At 42.2% G+C, this 22559-nt stretch overlaps 5 protein-coding genes across 7 annotated transcripts in view; 2 read left to right on the top strand and 3 right to left on the bottom strand.

Annotated features, from left to right (window-relative positions):
• The window catches only part of LOC103460101 (voltage-gated potassium channel regulatory subunit KCNG4-like), a 258663-nt gene that overhangs the window by 51958 nt on the left and 184146 nt on the right, over nt 1–22559 (top strand). The window lies entirely within an intron of this gene.
• Nucleotides 3857–5978, top strand: LOC145551200 (C-C motif chemokine 24-like). 2 transcript variants are annotated; one of them, XM_081605660.1, is made up of 4 exons: nt 3857–4186; nt 4345–4544; nt 4639–4762; nt 5488–5978. In XM_081605660.1, the coding sequence occupies exons 2-4, from the start codon at nt 4481–4483 to the stop codon at nt 5582–5584; spliced, it is 285 nt and encodes a 94-aa protein (XP_081461786.1). In that variant the 5' UTR covers nt 3857–4186; nt 4345–4480; the 3' UTR covers nt 5585–5978. The 2 variants fall into 2 exon arrangements, with proteins under 2 accessions (XP_081461786.1, XP_081461787.1); XM_081605661.1 differs by having other exon boundaries at nt 4296–4544.
• LOC145551198 (uncharacterized) lies at nt 6991–9923 on the bottom strand. The gene is made up of 2 exons (XM_081605658.1): nt 9703–9923; nt 6991–8359 (listed from the first exon to the last, which is right to left on the bottom strand). The coding sequence occupies exons 1-2, from the start codon at nt 9881–9883 to the stop codon at nt 7611–7613; spliced, it is 930 nt and encodes a 309-aa protein (XP_081461784.1). The 5' UTR covers nt 9884–9923; the 3' UTR covers nt 6991–7610.
• LOC103460126 (uncharacterized) lies at nt 10936–13601 on the bottom strand. The gene is made up of 2 exons (XM_081605657.1): nt 13396–13601; nt 10936–12460 (listed from the first exon to the last, which is right to left on the bottom strand). The coding sequence occupies exons 1-2, from the start codon at nt 13556–13558 to the stop codon at nt 11676–11678; spliced, it is 948 nt and encodes a 315-aa protein (XP_081461783.1). The 5' UTR covers nt 13559–13601; the 3' UTR covers nt 10936–11675.
• LOC108165931 (uncharacterized) lies at nt 15796–22388 on the bottom strand. Its single transcript, XM_017303107.2, has 2 exons — nt 22150–22388; nt 15796–17885 (listed from the first exon to the last, which is right to left on the bottom strand). Exons 1-2 carry the CDS (start codon nt 22328–22330, stop codon nt 16687–16689), a joined length of 1380 nt encoding a protein of 459 aa, XP_017158596.2. The 5' UTR covers nt 22331–22388; the 3' UTR covers nt 15796–16686.

Genomic DNA, 22559 nt, shown 5'->3' with positions numbered 1-22559 from the left:
TGTGCAGCGCTTTGGTGAATTTGCAGGATATAAACTGAATGTGGAAAAAACGTTAAAAAGATATTGACATTTTCTTACCAAATTCTTTGTGTGCCAAATTAAAACTCAAATGGGTTCAAACCTTGGAGTTCTGATCATCAGAGATACTAAAACTATAACCAAGTGTAATTATGAGGATCTTCTGATCAAAGTTAGATCAGATATACAGCGATGGACAGTCACCCCTTCATGAGTTTAACCCAAAGAACTGAATCTGTTCAAATGGACCTGCTTGTTTCAGGCCCTACAGTAGAAATGTATTTATTTATAGATTGGGACACAAAGCTGTCCAGATTCATATGGCTTGGAAAAAAGCAGAGAATTAGATTTAAAACACTAAAGGAGGCATGAACATTTAAAGAACTACTTCAGTTCTGCTCAAATTAAACCCTTGATCAAATCTTTGTAATAAAAACTATAACACCCAAAGGAAGGACATTGAATTTGCTCCTACTCCAGATTTTTAACAGGCAGTTTTGGGCAATAAAGATATAGAACAGATTAACTCCAAACTGAAAATCCTTGGATAAAATCCCATTAAAAACCTGGACAAATGTTAAATAAACTACATGAGAATTATAAGATGGTTTGCTTACGATCCTGACTTTAAACCACATCAAACAGACAGGATTCTGTAGCTGGACATTTAAAGGCATAACAACACATTTCTCATTAATGGATAAGGGAGAAATAAAAGACTTTCCAACACTTAAAACAAGTTAGAACCTGAGAAGACAGGATTTTTAAAGGAACGTTTTTCCTAAATAAAAGCCCTGGTTCCAGGAATTTAGTATCTGATCACAGACTGAAATCTTTCAATACCTCAAAAATAAAGGATTAAAAAATAATAATAAGCATGAAAACAAAAGATACATCAATAATTTCAGTTTGCTTTAGTTTCTCTCCATTAATTACTGGTTTTGTTTCAGTTTGGTTAGTTTTAGTTAACCCCTCCGACCTGAGCTGGTCATGTGACAGGAAGTGACCTCATCTCTGCGTTCCCAGAATCAACCAGGAGGAAAAGTTCTGACCCGGTCTCGTTGAAATGAGGAAGACGAGGTTCCCCTCAGTTCTGTTTTCCATTTTAAACCCGGATCTGCTGCCACTGGAACCAGACGGACGTCTCGCGTTTCTTCTGTGAACCGGAAGAAGAAGCGAAACTCGGACAATAAAAACACAAACCGATTTTCATTCAGCTCAGGAATGATCATTTATTCCCGATTAAAGAGTAAAAACTTTTTAAAGCTACAAACTTTGATCATATAAAAAGTTGATAGAGCTGCAGAGTGAAGAATAAAACCTTTAATTACTCTGATGAAAGACGTTTTCCTGTGTTTAGTTGGCATGAAGCTTCTCTGGGTTTTTCTTTGAACAAAAGCTGTGAGTTTTTTCACATTTAACCAGGAATCAGCAGATTCGTTCTTTCTCTTAAAGCCGCTGCGGTTTCGCTTCCTGCGGTTTCGCTTCCTGCTGTTTCGCTTCCTGCGGTTTCGCTTCCTGCGGTTCCGGTCCAGGTCACTGGAAGAAGTGAAAGTTGGACTGAAATTGTCCATATTTATGAATTAAACTCCTGACGCCTAAATGTTTCCGCAAATATTTGAGTTTAATGTTAAATGAAGAGAATCCTTCACTATTTATTTTATAGGTTTTTTTGGAAGAGAGAAATAGTTTGCAAAAGTATTCACACCCCATTAACTTTTCCATAGTGTGTCACATTACAACCACAAACCTAAAATTAAGTTCCAAACATTAAATCCCATTGAAATATATTTATGCTTGTGGTTGATAAATGATAAAATATGGAAAAGTTCAGCGTATGAATCTGTTCTCTACCCGTCAGGAGGACTTTGGGTCAAACGAGAAGATCAACAGTAACAATAAAATGATGAAAAGGAAACATCTGTGAGGCAGACCTGCTGACGTTCAGGGGACGTTCAGGAGACGTTCAGGAGACGTTCAGGAGACGTTCAGGGGACGTTCAGGGGACATTCAGGGGACGTTCAGGGGACGTTCAGGGGACGTTCAGGAGACATTCAGGAGACATTCAGGGGACGTTCAGGGAACGTTCAGGGGACGTTCAGGGGACGTTCAGGGAACGTTCAGGGGACGTTCAGGGGACGTTCAGGGGACGTTCAGGAGACGTTCAGGGGACGTCCGGATGACATTGGCTGTGGACATCAGGCGAACATTGGCAGAATGTTTGCAGCCAACATTCTCCTGACTTTTAATGGTGTTTCATTTTGATATTCAGTTCTGTTGACCTGTGTTAGAGGAAACTATGGTCCCTGAATACCACTGGGAATCAGTGGTAACATTTCCCACTGAACAACCTTCCGGCTGCACACAACGGATCAAAGCTGAGAAGTCCTAGACATGACGCCACTTCCGCCACGCTGTCTTTACCAGCCAAAACGAAGCACGATATACAAAAAGCTCCGGTATTTTATCAGATCATCACGCTGTCAGATTCGGCTGTTTGCGCGTCCGGCGCTGACGTCACATCCGCATTGATGAAATGTGGCTTTCTTGTTTCCGCTTTGACAAAGTCGTATTTCAGACTCAAATAAGGCGATACTATGCACAGTGTTGTCTTCCTAATAAAACGGGCCTTTAAGTTTTCATTCATTTCCAAATTATCCTGAATTAAGATGGCGGCTTGTAAATATCCGTCGCTACCAGTTAAAGCTAACGCCACACAGCCTTCCCGTCACTCGGGATCCTCCCGAGTTATTTCCACGGAGTCACTTCTGCATTCAGCCTGAGAGAGTTGATGGGAACCAGAGAGCCGAACCACTGATCCGCCCGAACACTGTAAACACCGAACTATCTGAGCTCTGAACAGGAAACATGCAAAGCTAATAAAGCTAAATAACACGGAGACATGAAGGGACTCGGAGCAAAACAACCTGAGCAGCAGCTGAACCAGATCTCTGACTCCAGAGCTGCTCTGCTGTTAAGCTACTCATGGTTCCGAAGCCAAAAGCCCGAACCGGAACCTCCCCGTTACTTGGCCTCTGACACTAACGGAGATAAAAGCCTTGTCCGTTAGGATGGATTAAAATGTTTAAATATCACATTTTTACAAGAACAATGTCCGAGAATATCGCCTGCTAGCATAAGCTAAAGCTAATGTTAGCCACAAAGTTTAATAAAGTGAAACTCACCTTCCTGTCAGTGAATGCATAACGAGGTGAACATCTTAAAACCTTTCTCCAGCTGACTTGTTGGGGCTTTGGATCGATGTTCATCGTTAATTGTTACCTTGACCAAGTCCTGCAGCACCGAGTGTAAAACGACATTTTCAACAGACCGGAAACGACCGAGCCGCTTTTCCCCCAAACCGGAAGCTGCTGTTTGCAATCAGATCAAAAATAATTTGCTCTGGTTGCCTTTTATTCCGTACAACATTATAACAGAAACATTATACAGTTGACAGGAGTAGAAAACTCAAGATGTGAAAGTAGAAGTCAATAAACTGTTTTCAGTGATGACGGGATAGAAGTTTATTAAAGCAGGAGGAGCTAAAACTGCAGCCACTACAACACACACCGTGAAACTGGATGTCAGACAGCTGCTAACAAAGTATGACGATCTACGTCATGATGTTGCTGATTAAATATGGTAATGACGGAGGATACCTGACAGGTGCAGCCGTCAGTTCATGCTGAGCGTATGACGATCTGACGGCGTAGGACAATCTGACAGAACAACAAATTAAAGTACTTCTTGGACTTTTATTTAATAAATATTCCCCTTTAAGATAAGTTTACCAAACGCTAGAATAAATGCTATACACATTATGCAGAAATGAGGATTAGAAAATCGGACATCAAACCATTATTTGAATGGAGAGGATAAGGGCAGGGCGCCGCCTAGTGTCCAGGGGCGGTACTGATGTTTTGGAACCGTATTTTATATCAACGTTCCAACAAACGTTCAGTTTTAATACAACATGCAGATGCAGACTTTTCCTAAAAAGATTAAATATATTTTTTAAAAATCTCATTTTAACACTGATTTAATTATCGCATAATGTTCGCAGTGAACGTTCAGACAACGTTTGGTGAACCGACGTTCCCCATTGGCCAGCTGGCTGAGGGTTTGCAGAGGAAAATGTTTTCTATGAAACTTTCTGGAACCGTTTCAGGTTCGATCTTCTAGGAAAATCTTTATTTCTCACTCAGCAGTGAAGAAGATTTTAAAGGCATTTCTGTGTTTTGGTGGTAAAATGTGTTTTTTCACATTTTCCTTTCCAGCTTCACTTCCTCGCAGCTGTTCAATGAATTTCTACTCTGTGTCCTTCAGGGAATCCAGAGGAAGAGGAGGAAGAGGAGGAAGAGGAGGAAGAGGAGCCGCTGCTTTCCGAGAACAGCTGCTGCTGCTGAACATATAAACGGAGCCGGCCGGACCGGTCCGGCTCACTCCCAGAACCTCCGGAACCATGAAGATCCAGCTGAGCCTCTGCCTCCTGGCTCTCCTCTGCTCCCTGCGGTCCAGCTCTGCAGGTCAGAAACTTTCTCCTACTACTCTCCTCTCCTCTGTCTCTCTGCTTCAGCTGGGAATCTGCTGTTGGTGCTGAAGTTCTGGTTCTGTTCGCAGCTCCGGTCGGACCGGGCGAGATACTTGATGCCTGTTGCCAAGGCAACAGCAATACGAAGATTCCCAAAGCGAAAGTGAAGCAGATGAAGAACTCTGCGCTTCACTGCAGAGTCAGATCTGTCATGTGAGTCACCTCAACTTCAACACACGATCAGATCATCACTGAAAACAGAGTCATAGCATCAAAACGGAGATTCTGGGCTTCACAGACCGGATGCTGCTGGAGCCCAATGAAACGAAGCCAGACTTTCAAAATAAAGCTCCTCTTCAAAATAAAAGTCTCCATTTGTGATCAGATTAGAACAAATCTGCATTATTATTATTATTATTATTATTATTATTATTATTATTATTATTATTATTATTAGACCAGAACCAGGATGGAAACAATGATTCTGTTGGCTTTTAAAGATGCATAAATACCAAAATATGAACTTTGTTCTGGTGTTGGGCGGTCAGCCGGTCCGGTTCTGACCCAGAAGCTGTGTTCTGCCAGCCGGTCCGGTTCTGACCCAGAAGCTGTGTGTTCTGCCAGCCGGTCCGGTTCTGACCCAGAAGCTGTGTGTTCGGTCAGCCGGTCCGGTTCTGACCCAGAAGCTGTGTGTTCTGTCAGCCGGTCCGGTTCTGACCCAGAAGCTGTGTGTTCTGCCAGCCGGTCCGGTTCTGACCCAGAAGCTGTGTGTTCGGTCAGCCGGTCCAGTTCTGACCCAGAAGCTGTGTGTTCTGCCAGCCGGTCCGGTTCTGACCCAGAAGCTGTGTGTTCGGTCAGCCGGTCCGGTTCTGACCCAGAAGCTGTGTGTTCGGTCAGCCGGTCCGGTTCTGAACCTCCTGCATGTTGTTCTCCTGCAGAGTGACCACCGAGCAGAACAAGAAGTTCTGCCTGGATCCCGACTGGACCTGGACAAAGGAGCTGAAAGAGTCTAGGAGAGAAAAACGGCTCCACTGAGATCTGGATCTGGGTCGGAACCGAGCCTGCTGGAGCGGGATTGGATGTTTTAATGACACACTGGAGGTGCCGCTGATATTCTCCATTTTTACTGCCAATTTCTGATTTTAATGATCGTTTGGCTTCTTGTTTTTTGTTCGTTTGCTAGTTAAACTTTCTCAACATTTATTTTGAAATAAAATATATTTTTGTTATGACAGGATAATAACCTAAATTAATACTTTTTATTTTGAATGTGTAACTTTACAAACAGGAACCATTTAGTTTTAGTTCTGAACTATAATTTATGGTTTTAGAGAAACTTTGGCTTCTTTTTACTTCTTGTTTGTTTGTCAGCTGAAAACTTGTTGCTGAAAAACTACTCACTCATTTCACAATAAAAGCTTTACTTATATATTTATTATTCTGTGATCTTTACCTTCAGACAGTCATGACTCCAAAAGTTTTCTGTTTGATTCCTTTTTCTAGAGGTAAATATAAGAAACCATTGTTTATCCAGTTTTTAGCAAATTATTTTTAAGCCTTAAAAGCTTCAGTAAATGAAGCTAATGTTCAAACTAAATGTTAGCGAGCTGATGATCAAGCTTGAAGCTAAATATTTTAGTAAACAATGTAACTATTAAGTCATCAAGCTATATTTAGTTAGCAGGTTAAATATTTGGCTTCAAATTAAATATTTAGTCAAAGTTATTAGCAAGTAAATCAAATTAAATATTCAGCTTGGAGCTAAATACTTCACCAGCAAGCTAATTATCAAGTCTGAAGCTAAATATAATTAGTGATAAATATAAGTTAGCAAGCCTTTTTTAAGCAAGCAAAATATTGAACTTGAAACGAAGTATTTTTAGTACTTAGTCAGAAAGTTAAATAGAAAATCTGAAGCTACATGTCTTAGCTGGCAAGATATCTAGTTAGAAAACATATTTAGCTTCAAGCTAAATATTTCGTTAGCAAGGTAAATGTTCTGGTACAAACTAAATTCTTTGAGTTAAATATCTAATTATCTAAAATGCTAATTAAATACTTTGTTTGAAATTGACATTTATAAAAGAACGAATAACATATTGAAAATAGGACTGAAAAATGATCCCATATTCTCTTAAGACAAGCTAAATAACCAAAATTATTTCTGTTAATTAGGCAAAAATAAAACATTAATATTATCAGAATAAAGTCATAATATTAGAAAAATCAAGTTGTAAATTTATGAGAACAAAACAAATAAAAAAAATTCAAATGATGAATGTTGAGCATCTTAAGTTCTTCGGCATCAATTTTACAGATCAGGAAATAATCTTTTAACACGTCAACATCGGATTATTATCAGGACTTTGAAACCACTGAACAATGAATCCTAGTAACTATTGTAACTTTTTCTCAATAAAACAACTTCTTCCAGTAATTTTGACACTTTTCTTTATTCTGCTGACATTAGAACCACATCCTTATAGTTAAACACGAATTCTCATATCCTGATCCAAACACTGTCACAGAACTCACAGGGATGACTGACATAACAGCCACTTTTTGAAAATAAGTGGCTAAGTAAGTGAGAAGGAAACCAAAACCTGATTTAAATCAGAAATTACGTCTCTGATTGGTTCTTGATAAATTCTCACAGAGACAGGAGACGGGTTTCCCCCAGAAAACATGTTAAGCTTGGCAGTACAGGCACTAGGGCCGTTAAACATTGTGAAAAGCTACAAAAAGTGCATCTTGAGTAGAGACATGATTCAGAAATGATAGCATGAGCTCAACAGAGGTGCAGGAACGCATCATTTCGTCAGCTATGAACCCAGTTTACTGGTGTATAAAAGACTTATGTAAAATAAATAAACAATGATTAGGCAAGTTGAGCCTGGTGACCCGCCAGGCTTATAAAACACTGGGAGAACAAAAGGTGAACTTAGACACTTCTGAGCTCAATATACACCTGCAGGAAGATATTTAAACTGAGACAAGATGGTGAAGGTTTGTCGAGTAAGCACGATTCCTGGGGCGGTTTTAAGTTCCTCTCGGCTCCAACTCATGTTGAGAAACTCTCTGGCGTGTGGACCTTCATGTGCTGCAGCAGGTAGCTGCTCCTATTGAAGCCCCGCCCACACAGCGCACACGAGTACATCCTGTGGCCCGTGTGTGTGACCGAGTGCTGCTTGAGCGAGGACTTGTCTGTGAATCGCTTCCCGCAGGCGGCACAGGCGTACGGTCTCTCCCCGGTGTGGCTGCGGCAGTGCACCATCAGGCTGCTGCGGTGCTTGAAGAGCTTGCCGCAGGTCTGGCAGGAGAACGGAGCCTCGTTGGTGTGCGTGCGCAGGTGGACCCGCAGGTTGGACTTGAAGGTGAAGGCTTTCTGACAGGTGGGGCAGCAGAACGGTTTCTCCCCGGTGTGGATGCGGTAATGCGCGCGCAGCTCCGACGCTTTGCTGAACGCTTTGCTGCAAACGTCACACTTCTGAGTCCAGCTGGATCGCTCAGCCCTGCTGTGGTTCTGATCCGCCTTCCCGGCCGGTTCGAAGCGTTTGGGCCGGTCTTGGCTCTCGGCTGCCGGAAGGCGGTCCCGGCCCGGTTCCGGTTCGGTTCCGGCTCCTTCGTAGGCCAAAGCCGCAGCGCGCGTGTCGGCCTCCGGCTTCAGAACCGGCTGCTCTTCCTCTGGGCTGATGCGCAGCTCCTCGTCTTCCTCTTTGACCTGTAGAGGTTCTGGTTCCAGGTCCAGGCTGTGGTTCTGGATCTGGAGGTTCTGCTCGTCCATGTAGGGAAACGGCTGCAGCGGCGGGTCTGGAGAGAGAAGATCAGAGTTCAGACTCTGACCGCTCAACCGGGCCGGAACCAGAACCTTCCTGATGTTTGACTATTATCTCAAATATCACCTGTCATCATAATCCTGGACGATAAATCCTCCCAGAAGTATCGCGATAAATGATAATATTGTTTTAAGATCATTTTATAGTAATAGAACGATAATAACAAAATAAGACTTTCTCAAAGATGAATAAACCTTAAATTATAAAGTTGAAAACTGGAACTGGGAGACATTAGAAGTGTCCAAAATAAATAAATAAAACAACAGAAACAACAAATGAAATGAACAAAACTGTCCTTAAAAAAGGACCAAAACACCAGAAAGACATTATTTTCAATTGATATGAAATTATGAATTTCTTTGATTGTATTTGAATATTGGTATAGTTTTTGAATAAGAGTCGATATTTTAGTTGTAAGAGTTTGTACATTCAGTGAAACTTCAAATAAACCAATAAACCTCACTGTCCATCAGCAGAGCCACAGCCTACATTTATATATATATATATATATATATATATATATATATATATATATATATATATAGATTCTGAATTAGGCAGGAGATAATGAATGAAAAAACAAAGATGTTTTCTAACAGCGGAGTTTCTACTGAGGAAATAACTCCACCATCATCTTCACCTGTCATTTCATTCATTCAGTAATGTCTATTATGGTTATTATGTTTCATTGATTTATAAATAAATCTGGTCCTCACAATCATTTTAGCTAAAAAAATGAACCGGGTCACCGGATCCTCCTCGGTTTAGACCCGCGTCATTTGTCAGCCGGCGGAGACAGAACCGCCCGGCTGTCTCACACCAGAGGGCGGAGACAGAACCGCCCGGCTGTCTCACACCAGAGGGCGGAGACAGAACCGCCCGGCTGTCTCACACCAGAGGGTGGAGATAACAGGTCAGACTGGGATCTGAACCAGTTAAACCAGTTGAACTAGTCTCTAAAGTCAAAATGGCGAAAATAGAGGAAATTCTTCTTGTGTTTATTGAGGTTTTGATTCAAATCTTTACTTTTCGAATGGGGTTTACTTATTTATGTTGATCACTGTATGTTTTTTCTTTTTTACATTTAAATCGGAGCTCTAATCTGAGCCACCAGGTGGGATTTTGCCCAGGTTTTGTTGTTTTACTCCGGTCGGATACGCCACCGGCTGACTGAAAAGGAGCGGATCCGCAGCTTCACTCTGATCTCTCGGTTCTGCAGGTCCAATGAACATCAGAGCCGGACTAAAGTCAGAACCTCCAGGAAGCGAAGCTCTGACTGGACACACCCTGGGTCAGAACCGAGCCGGCCCTCCTGACCTGCTCTCTGGAAGCCGCAGTCCGGTCTCCAGCCGCCGTCCAGCAGTCTGCGCTGGCGGTCCAGCTCTTCCTCGTACTGGGCGATGGTTCTCTGGAAGACCGAGAAGATTTCCTCCGCGGCGGCAGTCAGCCGCTGGCTGATGAACTCTCTGAGATGCTGGGCTGAAGACATGCCGGACATGGTCACAGCTAACTGCTGCAGTGGAGGCTAACTGCTAGCTGTTGACATCACGTGACCGTATGGCGCTTTACGCGTGCGTTTGTCGCCCCCCACTGGCCTGGAGGGATGAACTGCTTCTTTTTATTATGGCGGCTGGAAAGCAACGTGCATTAGCGCCACCAACTGGAACGGAGTGTGGATCGGGTTCCTAAATGTATATTACACAGAATTTAAAACTAAACAGCTGAGAGAGTTCCCAAAGAGTTAAAGAGTACAACTACTTTAATATATTTTTACTGAAGTCAAAATAATAGGTAGCCGTCCAAGAAATACTCAAGTAAGAGTAAAAAGTATTTGGTCAAAAGTTTACTAAAGTGCAGAAAAACAAAGAATTATACGTGTAATCTCTGAATTTTGACTTTAGTTTTTAAAGTCAAAATAATAATAATTAAAAAAAAGTATTCTGAGGAAATGTAATAACTCTGAGATTGAAGTCCAAATTTTGAGAAAAAAATTTAATTATGAAAAATCCATTAGGCTGCACAGTGGTGCAGTTGGTAGCACTGTTGCCTTGCAGCGAGAAGGTTCTGGGTTCGATTCCCGGTCTTTCTGCATGGAGTCTCCATGTTCTCCCTGCATGGTGGGTTTTCTCCAGGTTCTCCGGTTTCCTCCCACAGTCCAGAAACATGACTGTCAGGTTAATTGGCCTCTCCAAATTCTCCCTAGGTGTGAGTGTGTGTGCATGGTTGTGTGTCCTGTGTGTCTCTGTGTTGCCCTGCGACAGACTGGTGACCTGTCCAGGTGACCCCGGAACGTTAGCTGGAGAGGAACCAGCACCTCCTGACCCCACTGAGGGACAAGGGTGCAAGAAAATGGATGGATGGAAAAATCTATTAGCACCTATGGTTCGCCGCGTACCCCATAGATGTGAGATACGGGCCCAAAAAATAACAAGCGAGTTAAGAAACTAGTATTTTCATTTGAAGTTGTACATATGATGCTGCTGTGTTGCTACAGGGGCAAATTTGAAGTTGTGATGTCCTCAACCTGAAAGAGTCTGAGAAACTCTGATCTTGATGTTTAGGCATGTTTGCATATTTTATTTATTAATTACAGCCTCCCAGAGCTGACTGAACATTTACAGGAACATTTACAACAATTCATTAGAAATAAGACAAGAGATCACATTCAATCTAAACCTCAGAGGTGAGGAGAAAATCATTTCTTCAATCTGAGAAAAAATAAAATATCCCATCAGCTCCTTTTTTATGGACCAAAACAACCAAGATTTTAAACTGAGTAAATTCAGGTTCACTTAGGGCTCTACTCTGGCGTCAGAACTGGAATAAGCCCTACGTGAACCTCCGAGTGCTTGAGGAGGGAGCGGTAAAGAACGGCCGGCCGAAATTAGCGTTTATAAATCGGATCAACCTTGATCTAAACGCCGCTCAGACCGTGGAGCGCTAATATCCAACTTGTTGCCAACTTCACTGTGGTATCAACGCGGCACGAGCTGTTCTCCAAATTATGCCCCAAATCTTCCATGACAATTCTCACACATACAACATGAGTCTATATTTTATTAGTTTATATGTGCAATTTTTGTATTTTATGTGTGTAAGAGAAAAATTGTATATGTGCAATTTTAATATTCTGTGTGTGTGTGTGTGTGTGTGTGTGTGTGAGAGACAAATAGTTTTTGTTCTAAAAACGGCCCCTCATCGGCATCTGGGTGGACATGCATGTGCTTGGACAGTGCCGACCAGAGAGAGAAGGTTTTCCCACAAGTTTTTCATTAGTGTGGTTTTTCTTTTCAGTGATTCTTGATGTGTCGGGTTAGAGTGCTTTTGTGTCTGTAGCGTATGCCACACGTGGTGCAGGCAAACGGCTTCTCCCCCGTGTGAGTTCTCATGTGACACAGCATGTGTTTCTTCTCTCTGAACGTGTTCCCGCAGATTTCACAGGAAAACGGCTTCTCACCAGTGTGGATCATCATGTGCTTCTTGAGCGAAGTCTGTACAGAAAACATTTTTCCACAGGTTTGGCAGAAGTATGGCTTCTCCCCTGTGTGGGTCCTGCAGTGGACCATGAAGTTGCATCTGAAGCGGAAATTTTGGCTGCAGGTTTCACAGGAATACGGTTTCTCTCCAGTGTGGACTCTGGAATGAGACCTTAAGTGAGAAACTCTGGAGAATAATTTTCCACAAACATCACATTTCAGAGACGACTTCTCCCCATCAGCTTTACTCTGATTGGTTTTCTGCTTTAGCTCCGTACTTCCAGATGACCCAGATTCTCTAGTCCAGTTTTCATCCTGACCTTGGATTTCTGATTCGCTGCCAGACTGGTCCTGGTCCTGGTCCGGTTCATTGTTTAAACCTTCATGAGAGGAACCCATCATCAGCGTCTTAGCTTCCTCCTGATTGACGCAGAGCTCTTCAGGCTCCTCTTTAACCTGGACAGTTTCTGGTGCTTCCCGCTCCTCTTTAGTCTCAGAACCTTCTGGTTCCTTTTGGGCCTCGTTGGGATCCATCTCCTGGTTCCTGGTCTGCAGCTCAACAGGAATCTGCTCTTGCAGGAGGAGATACTGAGATAGTTCTGGGGGGAACAAGCAGGAAAGAGTCTATTAACTGACCAGCACCTTTTATTAAAGCTGAACTCATTTAATAAAACTATTGATAGTTTAATAAAAAAGGCAGAATGAGCCTTTAGTTTGTCTGAATCCTCTGCACTGTTGTGCCATGAAGGACTGAAACTGCAGTATAACCATTTGACTGATCAATGCTCTGCATTTATCTCACTCTGGTTCCAGCAGCAGGAAGAGGAGGAGTTTCAGGAAGGAAACTGTGACGTCACAGGACCCTAAACCCCCCATGGAGAGGACAAAGACAGTATCAGGAGGGGACAGAGAGAAGGCCTTCTCTCAGCCCCAGGAACCCAGGAGCCAAATACAGCTTGGTGTTGGTGGCTCCAGCAGCTGATCGCAGCTGAAGGAATAAACACGGATCCTGGTTTTACTCAGAATCCAGCAGAAACAATCTTGGAATTACAGCTTCCCAGAGATGACTGTTGACAATCCGACCCTGGCTGAGAAAGGAAAGCAGCTGGGACTCCTCAGACAGAACATATATAGGCTCGATAATATTTAGCTCAGCTGGTCGTAAAGCAATTGTTGCGACAATTTAATTTCCATACGTGTGTGTGTGTGTGTGTGTGTGTGTGTGTGCAGAGGTGCAAAAAGTGGGTATGCACCGCATAGGGGCGCTGCACCAGAGGGGGCTTCAAAATCATTTTGGTATTCAGACCCAGCGACTGACAAAATTCCCCCTTTATGGGATCGATAAAGTATTTATTACTTTATCTTACTGGATGCTCCGTTACTTCGTCCAGCGGCTGACCGTCCCAAGATGGCGGCCCTTCGACGTCTACTCTGTATTATGTCTATTGATTTAAACCAGTTAATCTCGCTTAGTGAATGTCACACTGACAGTTCCGCTCATTGTAACTGGACCTGTCCAGAACCCCCTCCTCACCTGTCCGGTCCAGCCGAACCTCCGGCCTCCAGCCGCCGTCCAGCAGTCTGCGCTGGCGGTCCAGCTCTTCCTCGTACTGGGCGATGGTTCTCTGGAAGACCGAGAAGATTTCCTCCGCGGCGGCAGTCAGCCGCTCGCTGATGAACTCTCTGATGCCGGACATGGTCACAGCTAACTGCTGCAGTGGAGGCTAACTGCTAGCTGTTGACATCACGTGACCACAAAGCGTTACGCACGCGGCCATCGCCCCCTGCTGTCTTGGAAATGAACTGCTGAGGTTATTTGACTGAACCTGCGGCCAAACTTGGAAATAAACATTAAACTCTCCTATTATGTTGCGGGTCAAATTGACCCGTTGCAAAGTTTAAACATTTTTTAAAAATAGAAGTATTTTTTCTGCCTAAACTTTTCTATTTGTCCTAATAGGTGCACTCTATGTGTAAAATGAAAATGGTTCATTTTACACATCTGCTGCCCCCCCTGGGTCTATTTGTTACATCGATACTGTTCCGGTCAATTTGACCTGGCAGTCAAGATGAAGGGTAAAAAGGTTAAGAAAAATGTCCAATTCTATTTGTTTCCTTGCACCTATGAGACATATTTCACCACACACACACACACACACACACACACACAGACCCACTCTTTCACTTTTCTCTTTACTTCACTAGGAAGCTGCCAGAAAGCAGAAAGTGTTCATACAACTTTTGACAGGAACCTCTTCTGTTCCCCTGGACAAACTCCACCCACACTGAGTGGCACTCAGTAGAAGTGGAGGAAACATAAATACTCTTTATAAGGGAGTCCTACACACATTACACACTGAAGGTACATGTGATGTCGTCACTGTCAGAGATCAGGAAATGAGCTGCAGGGAAATAAAAAGATGAAAACCCTGGAAGCTCTGGAACGTCTTGTTGATCATCCAGGACCGACTAGGAGGCAGAAACTCACATCACAGACATCAAGTCAGTCTGAGCTGCTCAGGCCTGGTGCAAGACAGGAAATCATTGTAGAAATGACAAATCTAAAAGGAAGGAGAGTTTTTGGAGAGAACTGGAAGAACCAGATGCATTTACATGCATATTTGAAGGTCCTGATTCTGACCAGAGTTTATCAAAGGATGAATCAACAGCCAGTCTGAGGGATGCAGAGACAGGCAGGGTAATATTTCAGGCCATAATATTTCTGGAGACTTTTCTCCAGATTTATCTGATTTGACAATCGATGGACAAGACAAACCAGCAGCTAACAGATCAGTGTGGGACATGTGGGTTGTAACTTCCTCTGTTCTATAATCCAGGCCCTATAATGTCACAGTGGGTGAAGGTTTGTTGCATCATAAAGTTCACCGCTGGCATTCAGAGGTTTCTGCTCATTTACACACTATATGCCTTCAACACCAGCTAAATGTGGCATAAAAATCTGGGCAGCATGTGATGAAAAACCCAGTTATGTTTTAAACATGCAGGTTTAAACTGGACATCCAGCAGCAGGATCATCTTTAGGACTCATTTGTCTTGATTTTAATCAGCGGGTCAATTTGACCCAGAGCAGAAAAGTGTCTCAAGTTCAATTATAAAGATCACTGACGGGTGTTTTTCCTTTCGAACCTTCATTAAAAGAACCACAGACAACGTATGTGAACTTTATGACCAAACCTCTGCAGGAGGAGACTCAGCAAACGGCTCCTCCGAGCCGTTCAGAGCGTTCTGCCTCTCTCCGCTTGACCAGGACTTTCATTTGGGAAAACAGTCAGAAGAGATGAACAATAAAACAGGCGGTGAGCTCCATCCAACACACAGGTCATCTAGGTCCTTCCCTTCAGAGCGAACTCCAGAGGGAGCAATCAGGTCTCAGGAACAGATATTCTACAGAACAATCTAAAAGTATTCGCATCTCGTCATCCACCGACTCACATTAGACTGAATATGACTAAATAACAAAAATGATACCAAAAAATCTCAAACAATCACCCCTTCAAAAAAAATCTAAATGTTATATTAAAAAAATTACAAAAAATCACTTTCAAGGATAGTTAGTGTCATTTTGTGTTTAGGTTTTTTCAGTGGGCATAAAAAATGTAAATCACAATTTTTTATGTCCAAATGAGTAAATTGTCGTCATTGATCCTTTATTTGTGAGAAATATAAAACATCATTCCACAAATATTGATTGAATGGTTAGTATTGGAGTTAATAATCAGATACAAAAAGGTTTTGGAGGAATTTTTTGGTTTCTGACGCTATAATGTGACTAAACTCTCCGGGTCAAACTGACCCACGAACATTATAGCTTAGAAACGAGGGTTAAAACAGACGAATGGCTTGATTTAGTCATGCGTCACATATTGTGACCAAATAATACAAATTAAGAATTTTCACAACTTGTTCAGAGGCATTAGCAGCATCACGTCGGCCATTTTATTTTCCTGTTCATTCCCAGCACAGAGCTGGATGTTGACCAATCGGACTGAAGCCGAATCACCAAAACAAACGAGAACAAACTATAAAGAGAAATCTGCAAATGAAAAAGAGGAAATATTATAAATGTATAAAAATAAAGTCCATACATTTAAAAGTAAAATACTAAATTAATACAGAATATAAAAAAATGCAAGTCAAAAATGATTTTGAATTAATATAGCATAACTAAAAATGTGGGGAAAAGAAATATAAAGGGAAGCTACTAAAAACAAAATGAAAAATTCAAAAATAGTGTAAAATTATTAGCTAATTCATGTTCCAAAGGATAATAAAATGAGATGGGAAACGCTTCATGTTTGTTGGCAGGATCCAGGAGTCCTGAACATCCAGAAGGTAAAAAGTCAAAATGGGGAGAAACAAGTCAAGATTCTACTAATAAACTTTACTGTTCATCTATGCATCAACATCCATCTACACAGATTCATCTTTTATGCATCATATATTCTCCCTGAGCCAAATGATAGATGGACTCAAGTATTTAGAAACTGTTTAAACAAAGTTGAACCGAACAACAAACATTCCTATAAAACCTGAGAGCTCATATTAAGAGTTAAGACAAAATCATTTCCTACTTATTTGACAAAAACTACTTTGATTCCAGGTTTTAAACCAGTAACTTTCCTACTTTTTATCATTTCAAACGGTAGAAAAACGATGAAGCGTGTCTTTAATAAGAACATCCAGGAAATCCTGACTTTCAAAATAAAATGTCTGTGAAACTCTTAGTTGAAGTCCAGCATGCAGACCTGCTGAGCTGAACCGGGTCGGCAGCCGGAGCAGGAGCTGATCACCGATTGGTTCCTTCCTACAGACGCTTTGGAGCCACGTGAGTCTTCAAGTGGCGACTCAGGTCAGACGTCTTTCTGAATCGTTTGCCACACGTGTTGCATGCGTGAGGCCTGGCGCACGTGTGGACCAGCATGTGCTTGGACAGCGCCGACCACAGGGGGAACGTCTTACCGCAGGTTTTGCAGAAGTGCGGCCTGTCTTCGGAGTGGTTCCTCATGTGCCGGGTCAGGTTGCTGCTGTGCATGAAGCGCAAGCCGCACGTGGTGCAGGCGAACGGTCTCTCACCCGTGTGGCTCACCATGTGCCTGCGGAAATGGCTTCTGCAGCCGTAGCCTTTGCCGCAGGTTTGACATTGGAACGGCCGGTCTGCAGAGTGGACCTGCATGTGGCGCACCAGGTGGCTGCGGCTGCTGAAGCCTCTGTCGCAGGTTCTACAGGAATGCGGTTTCTCCCCGGTGTGGATCATCATGTGCTTCTTCAGTGATTGCAGTTCGGGAAACATTTTCCCGCAGGTCTGGCAGTGGTGTGGCTTCTCCCTTGTGTGGGTCCTCATGTGGACCGTGAAGCTGCTTCTAAAGCGGAAGTTTCGGCCGCAGGTTTTACAGGAAAACGGTTTCTCGTCCGTGTGCGTCCTCATGTGGCTCAGCATGTTATACTTTTCTCGGAATGTTTTCTTGCAGACTTTACAGGAAAACGGTTTTTCTCCAGTGTGGATTCTGGAATGAGACCGTAATTTAGAGGCTCTGGAGAATAATTTTCCACAAACATCACATTTCAGAGACGACTTCTCATCAGCTGTGCTCTGATTATTTTTCAGTTTCAGTTCTGCATTTCCAGATGATCCAGAGTCTTTAGTCCAGTTTTCACTCTGATCTGGTCTTTCTGGTTCGCCGTCAGGCTGAAGCTGGTCCTGGTTCTGGTCCTGGTCCGGTTCAGTGTTCAAACCTTCTTCATGAGAGGAGCCAGCCGTCGGCATCAGAACCAGGTTCTCCTCCTCCAGATTGGAGCAGAGCTCTTCATGCTCCTTTTTAACCTGTGGAGCTTCTGGTTCCTTTTGTTCCTCTTTAATCCGGAAAGTTTCCGGTGCTTCCTGGTTCCCTTCTGCCTCAGAACCTTCTGGTTCTTTTTGGGCCACGTTGGGATCCATCTCCTGGTTCCTGGTCTGCAGCTCAGCAGGAATCTGCTCTTGCTTCTTGAGGAGATACTGAGATAGTTCTGCAGGGAAAATGGATAAGATCATTATTTTTAACATTAGACACTGAGGGTGAGAGCCTGAATGTAGCCGCTAATGCTAGCTTAGCCTCCCTCAAAGAACTCACAGCCGGACCCAATCCCCGTCGTACTTTAGACCTTGTGCCGACATGAGTGAAGAAATGAGTCCTTTCTGATCATGTTTATTAACATCTGAGAACAGATTATCTTCACCGTAAAAACCTTTACAGAATCTGCTCCATGTTTTCTTTCCTCCTGATCTCCAGCAAAGCAGAAAGCAGCGATTTCTCCTCCATCTCTTCCTCGTTACAACAAACAACAACAACAACAATAAACAACGTAACCAGGGGAGTAAATCCCATCTTAGGATGACAAACAAGGACATTTCTGAAGTGAAATGTAACGCGGTTTAAAAACCTTTTAATGTGTTTGAGCTGCAGGACCAATCATGAGTTGAATCAACTTCATTGAATTGTTTCTATGGGTAACAAGAAATTCAATTAAGTTTATACAACTTCATTTATTAAGTTTAACCAATTCAATACATTCTAATCATCCAACTCAAGTTGTACATTTTTTAAAGAAATGTATTAAGTATGTTTAAGGTAACAGATTTAAGTCAGTCTTACTAAAATCATTTAACTTACTCAGCACTTTGTCTATTCAAAGCTCTTCACATTAGAGTCACATCGATATGTGGCAGCAGGAATCGAACCTACAACCTTCTGATCACAACACGACCGCTCTACCCGCAGAGCCACAGGCCAGGGAATCTGTCCCTGGTCAGCTGGAGTCGTGGTCAGACGTGGGATTCAAATGTTGAACTTAATTATTTCAAGTAAATCAAAGTAAAAAGATCATTTAAGGAAAAGATTTGTGTATTTAGAGACACTGGAAAAAGAGTTTTAGGCTGAAAACTATGAAGTTTGCAGCCTAAAATATTTAGTTTGGAACTAAGGGACCCTCTAGAACAGAACCACAAAGTGGCAACTAGATCTGATGTCTAATTTCAAAATAAAAGCCTGATGAAAAAAAATCACATTTTTACTTTTTCCCCACTAACTTGCTGTTCTCATTGCTGAAAAACTCTGTTTCCAGTGACTTCTCTCACTTCTGGACGACAGAGGCAGACCTCTAGAAGACAACCAGAAAATATCAAACACATATGATATATCATTTCAAAATTAAAGCCTTTTAAAATAAGACATTTTTACTTTAATATTCAAAAATAAGTAGAAAATGTAGTGAGAAGCTGCTTCACTCGTCATTTCAGGTTTAACTCAATCATCTTATTTCTATAAAAAATGTTCTGTGTTATATCCATCTCTATATCTATCGCTATATATAAATACTACTTTTATACAAACCGGATTCCAAAAGAGTTGGACACTAAACAAATTGTGAATAAAAACTGAATGCACTGATGTGGAGGTGCCAACATCTAATATTTTATTCTCTATAGAACATAGATGGCAGATCTAAAGTGTAATCTGAGTAAATGTAACATTTTAATGGAAAAATATGTTGATTCAAAATTTCACAGTGTCTACAAATCCCAACAAAGTTGGGACAAGTAACAATAAGTGGCTGGAAAAAGGAAATTGAACATTTAACAAACAGCAGGAAGACCAATTAACACTAATCAGGTCAATTGACAACATGATTGGGTATAAAAAGCTTCTTAGAGTGTCAGTGTCTCTCTGAAGCCAGGATGGAAAGAGGATCACCAATTCCACCATCGTTGGGCAGAAAGATGGTGCATCAGTACCAGAATGGTGGAACCCAGCGTAAAACAGGAAAGACTTTTAAGTTACCATCATCAACCGAGCAGAACATCATCAGCAGATCCAGAGAATCTGGAACAATCGCTGTGCGTAACGGTCAAGGCTGTAAAACTACTGATGCTCGTGATCTCTGGGCCATTAAACGTCACTGCGCCTCAAACAGGAACGTCAAGGGAATAACAGCCTGGGCTCAGGAAAACTTCCAGAAAGCATCGTCAGTGAACACAATCCATCCACCGCTGCAGCTGAAACTCTACAAAGAGGAAGCCATTTCTAAGCTCCACCAGCTCAGCCGTTTGCACTGGAGTCATTTAAAATGGAGGGAGGCAAAATGGACGACTGTTCTGTGGTCAGATGAGTCACGGTTTGAAGTTCTTTATGGACACTGGGACGCCATGTCCTCCGGACCAGAGAGGACCAGGATAACCCAAGTTGTTATCAACGCTCCGTTCAGTAGCTGCACCACTGATGGTCTGGGGTTGCATGAGAGCTGGTGGCCCAGACAGCCAGCATGTCTGGAAAGGACCATTAATGTAGAGAACTATGTTCAGGTTCTAGAACAACATATCTAGACGTCTCTTTCAGGGAAGACCCTGCATGTTTCAACAACATGATGCCAGACCACATTCTGCAGCAATCACAGCATCATGGCTACGAGGGGACGGATCCGGGTGCTGAAATGTCCAGCCTGCTGTCCAGGTCTTTCACCTACAGAGAACATTTGGCGCATCATAAAGAGGAAGGTGGACAAAGAAGGTCCAAGACGACTGAACAGTTAGAGGCCTGATGGGAGACCAGTCCCATTTCTAAACCTGAGAAACTCGTCTCCTCTGTCCCCAGACAGGAGAAGTGGAGACGCCACAGTGGTAAAAATGGCCGTGTCCAACTTTTCTGGGATTTGTTGATGTCATGAAATTTTGAAAAATATTTTTCCCTTAAAATGATAAATTTTCTCAGTTTAAACTTTTGATCTGCCATCTGTGTTCTATAGAGAATAAAATATTAGATGTTGGCTCCTCCACATCACTGCATTCAGTTTTTATTCACAATTTGTTTAGTGTCCCAACTTTCTTGGAATCTGGTTTGTATAAAAGTAGTATTTATATATAGCGATGGATAGATGGATATAACACAAACATTTTTATATAAATAAGATGATTTATTGGAAACAGTTTCTCAGCAATGGGCATGGCAACTTAACGGGAAAAGGATAAAAAAAAAAAGACTTTTAAAAAGCTTTTATTTTGAAATTATACATCAGATCTAGTTACCACTTTTTGGTTCTGTTCTAGAGGAGTCCCTCTGTCACTCAGAAGTGGTAGCAGTCTTTGGAAACAGTTTCTCAGCAATGGGCATGGCAACTTAGGGGAAAAAGATAAAAAAGCTTTTATTTTGAAATTATACATCAGATCTAATTGCAACTTTCTGATTAACTCTTGAATTCTTCAAATTAGCACAGGCAGGCGTTTTTGGACAAAATTTCCAGCCTGCCCAAAAATGCATCCCTGTGCTAACTTTGAGAAATAAAGAGTTGAAAGTAAAATAACTATTTCTACATAATGAGAGTAGCTCCAAGAACTGCTGGTATAAGTTTTATATCGATAGGATAATATTTGAGGGGAATAGATAAGAGATGCATATTTTGGCAGGCTGAAAATTTGCCCAGAAACGCATCCCTGTGCTAATTTAAAGAATTCAAGAGTTAATAGTGAAATAACTTTTTCTACATGATCTGAGTAGTTCCAAGAACTGCTGGTATTTTTCAGGCTCATAAATTAAGTCGCATTTCCTCCTAGTGAAGCATGATATAAAATGTTCTACATAATGGGTCTCTGTTGTAATGTTTTTGAGCTGTTATGGTATCAAAAGACAAAGCAGAGAATTTCAAACCATTTGCGGAAACGTTTACAACAGACACGGACTGAAAAAAAGTTCGACTCATTGTGTCAATAAAAGTGTAAAAACCGTATTTATTTCAAATAATTTGCGAAATAAAACCCACCGTATTAGGGATTACATGGTTAGGAAACGTGATAATGTTACAAATATCTTTAAAATTTCCTCTTCGGTCATATTTTTACCCGTTTCCTCGTCAATATGCGAGAGCTTAGAGCGATGCGCGCTCCCGCGACAGGGGATGCAAATTTGGGCAGGCGGGCTTTTCTGTGCATAACACCGGCTAGCTTTACCGCGGTTTCTACATAATGAGCCTGTTTTCTCATGCGTGAAACCAACATTTTCATCACACTATAAAATGTTCGACTCATGTGTAAAGGTGTAGAAACCGTATTTATTTCAATTCATCTGAAAAATAAAACCCACCGTTTTAGGTCTTACATGGTTAATAACCATGATAATGTTACAAATGTCTTTAAAAGTTTCCTCTTCGGTCAAATTTCAGTCCGTTTTCTCATCAATATGCGAGTTTAGAGCGATGCGCGCTCCCGCGACTGGGCATGCGATTCCCAGAACCCCCTCCTCACCTGTCCGGTCCAGCCGAACCTCCGGTCTCCAGGCGCCGTCCAGCAGTCTGCGCTGGCGGTCCAGCTCTTCCTCGTACTGGGCGATGGTTCTCTGGAAGACCGAGAAGATTTCCTCCGCGGCGGCAGTCAGCCGCTCGCTGATGAACTCTCTGAGATGCTGGGCTGAAGACATGCCGGACATGTTCACTGCTAACTGCTGCACGACAATGGCGCCGCTGGCTTCTTCTTGAACAGTTTGAATTGTCACCGCCCCCTCCTGTATGGAGTGAAAATAGTCTCAAAATATCTGTGCGTGTGTAAAAAGATTTGTGTGTGTGTAAAATAATTTGCGCGTGTGTGAAATGTTTTGTGCGTGTGTAATACTGGATTTGTAAAACTTAAACATAAAATAAATATTCTACGCCTATAAA

The sequence above is a fragment of the Poecilia reticulata genome, chromosome 3, assembly GCF_904066995.2.
Source record: "Poecilia reticulata chromosome 3, P_reticulata-male-v2, whole genome shotgun sequence".
Taxonomy (NCBI): Eukaryota; Metazoa; Chordata; class Actinopteri; order Cyprinodontiformes; family Poeciliidae; genus Poecilia; species Poecilia reticulata.
Note: the sequence above shows the minus strand (reverse complement) of the source record. Positions and strands in the feature narration are given on the sequence as shown.

Excerpts from the sequence above, each read along its gene's own strand:
- LOC145551200 (XM_081605660.1), top strand. The coding sequence starts at position 4,481 with ATGAAGATCCAGCTGAGCCTCTGCCTCCTGGCTCTCCTCTGCTCCCTG. Across the intron at positions 4,545-4,638 it reads CCTGCGGTCCAGCTCTGCAG|CTCCGGTCGGACCGGGCGAG; the intron begins GTCAGAAACTTT and ends TTCTGTTCGCAG. Across the intron at positions 4,763-5,487 it reads TGCAGAGTCAGATCTGTCAT|AGTGACCACCGAGCAGAACA; the intron begins GTGAGTCACCTC and ends GTTCTCCTGCAG.
- LOC145551198 (XM_081605658.1), bottom strand. The coding sequence starts at position 9,883 with ATGTCCGGCATGTCTTCAGCCCAGCATCTCAGAGAGTTCATCAGCCAG. Across the intron at positions 8,360-9,702 it reads CTGCGGCTTCCAGAGAGCAG|ACCCGCCGCTGCAGCCGTTT; the intron begins GTCAGGAGGGCC and ends TTCTCTCTCCAG.
- LOC103460126 (XM_081605657.1), bottom strand. The coding sequence starts at position 13,558 with ATGTCCGGCATCAGAGAGTTCATCAGCGAGCGGCTGACTGCCGCCGCG. Across the intron at positions 12,461-13,395 it reads GGTTCGGCTGGACCGGACAG|AACTATCTCAGTATCTCCTC; the intron begins GTGAGGAGGGGG and ends TGTTCCCCCCAG.
- LOC108165931 (XM_017303107.2), bottom strand. The coding sequence starts at position 22,330 with ATGTCCGGCATGTCTTCAGCCCAGCATCTCAGAGAGTTCATCAGCGAG. Across the intron at positions 17,886-22,149 it reads GGTTCGGCTGGACCGGACAG|AACTATCTCAGTATCTCCTC; the intron begins GTGAGGAGGGGG and ends TTTTCCCTGCAG.